The sequence below is a fragment of the Sminthopsis crassicaudata genome, chromosome 6 (genome assembly GCF_048593235.1).
Source record: "Sminthopsis crassicaudata isolate SCR6 chromosome 6, ASM4859323v1, whole genome shotgun sequence".
NCBI classification, from domain to species: domain Eukaryota; kingdom Metazoa; phylum Chordata; class Mammalia; order Dasyuromorphia; family Dasyuridae; genus Sminthopsis; species Sminthopsis crassicaudata.
The window spans coordinates 239,381,138-239,387,137 of record NC_133622.1 but is presented as its reverse complement, the minus strand read 5'-3'; the positions used below and the strand labels follow the sequence as shown (position 1 = coordinate 239,387,137).

The 6,000-nt window shown below is 33.8% G+C and overlaps 1 protein-coding gene across 1 annotated transcript in view; it reads right to left on the bottom strand.

Moving 5' to 3' along the window:
• Positions 1–2,345: 2,345 nt before the first annotated feature.
• The window catches only part of LOC141547432 (olfactory receptor 5L2-like), a 33,010-nt gene continuing 29,355 nt past the window's right edge, over positions 2,346–6,000 (bottom strand). Inside the window, exon 4 of the mRNA XM_074275864.1 lies at positions 2,346–3,199. Coding sequence (XP_074131965.1) covers positions 2,346–3,199 — 854 coding nt within the window. The remainder of the gene's footprint in view (positions 3,200–6,000) is intronic.

The following is a 6,000-nucleotide window of genomic DNA, read 5'->3' as shown; positions in this document are numbered from 1 at the left end:
AGGAAAGAAGAAAGAATCCAGCCATAAAATTTTATCATAGGGAATAAGGAAGACAAGAATTTATCTTTAGAGAACAGTGAAGTAAAAATAAATAAATAAATATATAGATAGATAGATAAATAAATAAATAAGGAATGAATGAATGGATGAATAAATAAATAAATGATAAATTAATGAATGAATAAACAAATAAACAAATAAATAGGAAAGCCTCTTCTACTCCAAAGAGTAATGTTAAATAGCTGCCTCCACATAAAGAATTTATAGAACTCAAAGACTTTTAAAAAATCAAGTGAAAAAAACTAAAGAAAAATTAAAACTAAAATAAAATTAAAAACATCCAAGAAAAATTAGATTATGGGGGAAAATTAACCAATAGAAAAAGACTCTCAAAGAAGAGGGGAGAATTCTGGGAAGATGGCAAAGTAGGTTGGTAAATTTCAAGCTCACCTGAGTTTCCCAACATGTAGGACAAAGTTGTACCTCAGAGTGATCATCTTGAAAAATCAAGGCTACTTGGGGCAGAATTGGGTCCTTCCAGATACCAGAATATCTTAAGAAAAACCCTGGGATGGGGATTAACCTGTCTGAAGTACAAACACATCCATATAGCTCTATAGAAACACCAATTGGGGACTCCTTGGCTGAGCTGGGTGTGGCTAGAACTTTAGCAGAAAGCATTTCACCTCCCTAAATGTGGAGTTTGGATTTAACTACTGGAAGAGAAAGTGAACCTCACTTGATTGTGAACACGTGGCTCAGCTGTGCTGCTTAGATGCAGTCCTAGGTGAGAAAGAAGCAGCACCTGGGGAGTGAAGAGGTAGGAGTACAGGTATGCTGCTGGCTGTGGGTATTTGGAGAGGGGAGTGCTATTTGTGTGGGTTTTCTGGTCAGAGTGGAGAACTGAAGGAGAGCTTGAGGCAGCATTCCCCACCCCCCCCACAAAAAAAAGGTATTTATAGTAATATCACTTATTTAAAAATAATGAAAGAAGAAAGAATCGCACCATTGAAACATATTTTGGGAACAGGGAAAACTAGCGTTCATCTTCAGAGGAGGAAACTTTAGTAAAAAATAAAAAGCTTCTACCCCAAAGATTAATGTTTAAGAAGAAATGTGATTCTTTTTTTGGAAATTAGGGGATAAGGGGAAGCCATGAAGCTATAAGAAATCAAGATAGAATAAAACAAGATATAAAGAATTTCTAAAAAAAATAAATTAGAACAGAATGTGAAACATAAGGAAAAAATAATAAACAAATGGCACATTTGGGGAACAAAGTAAGGAGAGAAATCATTAGAATAATGGAGCTACCTGAAAGTTGTGACAAAAAAAAAATCTTGACACAATAATGCAAGCAATAATCCAAGAAAATTAACCTGGAGTGATAGAACACTGGAGGAAGATAGAAAAATAGAGATAGAATTAAAAAGAAAATGTCCACTGATCACCATCTCAAAGAGATCCTTTGTGGAAAAAATATAGGAAAATTATTGTCAAAATTTGAAATCCCCAGATTAAAAAGAAAATTTTGCAAGAAACAAACAAATGACAATTCATATGTGCTGGAGCTACACTTAGAAATGGACAGGATTTATCAGCCGGCACAATAAAAGAACACAGGTCCTGGAATCATATATTGGCAATTAAAAGATCAAGGTAGGTGGCTGGAAATATCATATCCAGGAAAATTAATCATAATATTGAAAAAAAAATGAACATTCGATGAATTTGCAGATTTTCAGTGTTTTTGACCAAACCTGAACTCAATAGAAAATTTAATATATAAGAGCCAAGAGAAGATTACTTTGAAGGAAACTATACACACACACACACACACACACACACACACACACACACATGCAGTTCTATGTATGTGTATACATAGATATATGTATATAAGTGTTGGTCTGTGGGTGATTGTTAATGTAGATGCATGTATATGAATGTGTGTGTGGTGGGGGAGTGGATGTATAAATATATATAGTGCTCAGCTGTAGCCCACTTGGGAGAAAGGGGATAAAGGGGAAAAAAGAAAAAAAAATTTAAAATGTTCAGCAGAGAATATTTATTGGCTGGAAGACAAACTAATCAATTAGCCCCAAAGATGAGGAATATTAGATCAGAGATGTTAAGTAACTTGCTCAAATACAGAGTAAATAAAAATTCAAAGAAGAATTAGAAATGAGATTTTATGAACATGAGTCTGAACTTTTATCAAACATTCCGCTTTGATTCCTTTTTCTTATTCTTTGAAACAAATATAATCCAAGGACTATACCAAAAAGTACCTCACTATGAGACTTCACATGGAAAAAGTTCAGTAGCTAATAGACTAAAAGAGCTCATCGATATTGATATAATTTCTCAATCCCTCTCCCTCTCCCCAATTTGGAACAGTGAAACACCATTTCAGAACCTATCACTTTCCTGAGGGCATCTTTTACATCTTTGTTTCTCAAACTGTAGATGAGAGGGTTTAACATTGGTATCACCACAGTATAAAATACAGTAGCAACTTTGTCTGAATCTGAAATATTTCCAGTTCCTGGTCTGCAATAAATGAAAAGGATTGTGCCATGGAAAACCACAATGGCAGTGAGGTGGGAGGCACAGGTGGAGAAGGCTTTGCGCCGACCCTCAGAAGAGCGGATTCTCAGAATGGTGATGAGGATAAATATGTAAGATATAAGAATGATAATGATGGTGCTGATCTCATTGAAACTGGCCACAATGAAAAGTAGCAGTTCATTGATGGAGACATCAGAGCAAGACAGAGACAGAAGTGGGGGGAGATCACAGAAAAAGTGATTAATGATGTTGGATCTATAAGAAGATATCTTAAGGACTAAACATGTGTGAATCAGAGAGCTAACTGTACCACAGATATATGAGCCACACACCAACTGGATGCAAAGCTTCTGGGACATAACAATCTTGTACAATAGTGGGTTACAAATGGCTACAAAGCGATCATAGGCCATCACTGCCAGCAATATGACTTCAGTGACCACACATGTGCAGAACAAATAGAACTGTACAATGCAACCTAGAAAAGAGATGATCTGATCTTCCATTAATATAATGACCAGCATTTTGGGTACAATGATGGTGGAATAGCAGAGATCAACAAAGGACATATGGCTGAGAAAAAAATACATAGGGGTATGAAGGCAGGGGCTGATCATTCCAAAATTCCCTGAAACAGTGGAAGAGGAAATCCTAAAAGCATAAATTCAGTAAATGTAGTACAATTTTTCTTCTCTCCCATTATTTCATTCTGTTCAAGGACGAATAAAGCACAAATGAAAAATCCTTCCTTCTTATGGTGTAAAATAAATTTTACCATATCCTAGAAAAACAATATTAGAATCAAAGTTAATACATATTTTATATATTACTATATACTATATATAGTATATATATATATGTATATATATATATACATATATATATATATACTATATATACATACTATACCTATACTGAGAGACATTATATGACTTCATGTATATTTATTATCTTGGTGTCAGTATTTTAAATATCGTAGGAATATCATCAAATTTATATATATATATATGTATATATATATACATAGATATATACATATATATGTATATATATCTATATATCTATGTATATATATATACATATACATATATATCTATGTATATATATACATATACATATATATATATATCTATGTATATATATACATATACATATATATGTGTGTATATATCTATGTATATATATATATATATATATATATATACATATATATATATATATATATATATATATATATATATATATATACATAGATATATATATATATATATATATATATATATATATATATATATATATAAATCAAGGAAACCCATCATTGCTAAATCCTATTAGTTTCTCTTGGGGGAGGGGGAAACTCAAAGTAATATTGCACACTGTGGAGAAATGTAATCAAAAAGTGTTTTTATTTCAAGGGGCTTGCATTCTAGTAGGGACTATGATATATCATAATGTTTCAGGCCCTTATCACCTTTTGCCTGATTTTATTAATAGGTTCCAGATTGGCTTCCCTGCTTGAAGTGTTTTCCATCCTTTATCTTGCTGCCATATTGAATTTTCTACAGTCTGGGTTTGATCATGTGTTTCTTTTGCTTAATAAATCCTGGTGACTCTCTATAACCTCACGGAGCAAATGTAAATTCCTCTCTTGGACATTTAAAGTTCTTTACAATGTGGTGCTGTCCTGCTTTTTCAGCATCTTACACATTAATCCCCTGAAGTTCAGGCAAACTAGCTTTTTTGCTCTTTCTAATGTACTGTCTATCCCATGTGTAGAATGTATTCTTTTTAAGAGTTCTTTAAAACAACTAAAGCCTCCATCTTCCACATAAGGACATTTCTGAACCCACTCTTTCCTCCCCACCACACCAGGTATGGTCTTCACAAATTTACTTTATATCTATTTTGTATATTACTACACATGGATTTGATGTCTCCTTTGATAGAATGTAAACTTCTTGATAATGGAAACTGTTACAATTCTACTTTTATACCTAAACAAGTACTTGACACATATTAGACATATACTAAATAGTTGCTGAGGGCAGCTGGTTGGTACAATGAATTAAGTTCCCTGTGTGGAGTCAGGAAAACTTCAATTGAAAACTCAGGAAGAGTTCAAATCCAGCCTCGGATACTGAGACCTATAATCATTTTGGAATAATGTAATCAAATTCCCACAGGAATGAACAGGTTAACTGTTGTGCCACAGTTCCCTTTTATTGTCCTGACTCAGTTTCCCTAAATTGTTCTGCCTCAGTTCCTAATTGTTCTGTTCAATCCTGCAACACCACCCCTCCCTCCTAATCATGATGATCCAGATAAGGAGAAAGACCTTCTATTTTAGACATCCCCATTCTGTAATCCCAATTTATCCGATGTCCCCCATGCCTCCCCTCCTCCTGTCAGAACAGGATTTATAGTCCCTATTCCCACTCTCAGTGCTCTGACTCTACCCCTGCCTCAGTCTACCCTTTTATCTGAGCCATATGTGTGTGTGTGTGTGTGTGTGTATATATATATATATATATATGTATATATATATATATATATATATATATATATATATGTCATTGAGAACTCACATTGTTTGCTAGATTCTTGGAGATGATATTCTCATTCAGCCCTGGAACCAAACCACGGACCTATTTGGTCCCAGTAAATCTTTCCCTCTCAAATAAAATATTTAAAACTCTCTAATCTCTATTTTGCCTCAGTTTCTCCAGCGTTATCTAATTTTGAATGCTGTATATAATATTTCAATTCTTACATATAAATAACAAAACATCTATCATGTGGCTGCCTGGAAAGGCTTACATGAACTGAAGCTAAGGGAAGTGAGCAAAATCAAGAGAACATTGTACACAGTTAGAATAAGATTATATGATAATCAACTGTGATGAACTTGGCTCTTTTCAACAATGAGGAGATTCAAAGCAATTCCAATAGACTTGTGGTGGAAAGTACCATCCATATCCAGAGAGAGAAAAAACTATGAAGACCAAATCAAAGCATAGTATTTTCACCTTTTTTGTTTGTTTGTTTGTTTGCTTGCTGGATCTGATTTTTTATCCCCAGCATGACAAATATGGAAATATGTTTTGTTGTGTTGGGAAGAGGAAAGAGGAGAGGAGGAGAAAATTTGGAACACAAGATTTTGCAGAGGTGAATATTGAAAATTATTCTTGCATGTATTTGGACAAATAAGATAATATTAAAAGGGAAAAATTACCATGTGGCTGCAAATTTGCTGCCAATCTTAGACCATTCCTTATTGATGTTGGATTCATACTTCTATCAGACTACTCATACATGATGACTCACAAACTTTGGACTGAGGTCTCAGCTTTGGTTGAGAGCATGGAGTCTTAAAAAAACACCCTGGGATGGGATGAGCCAGCAAACAAAATATTTAATTTCAAATTGTAT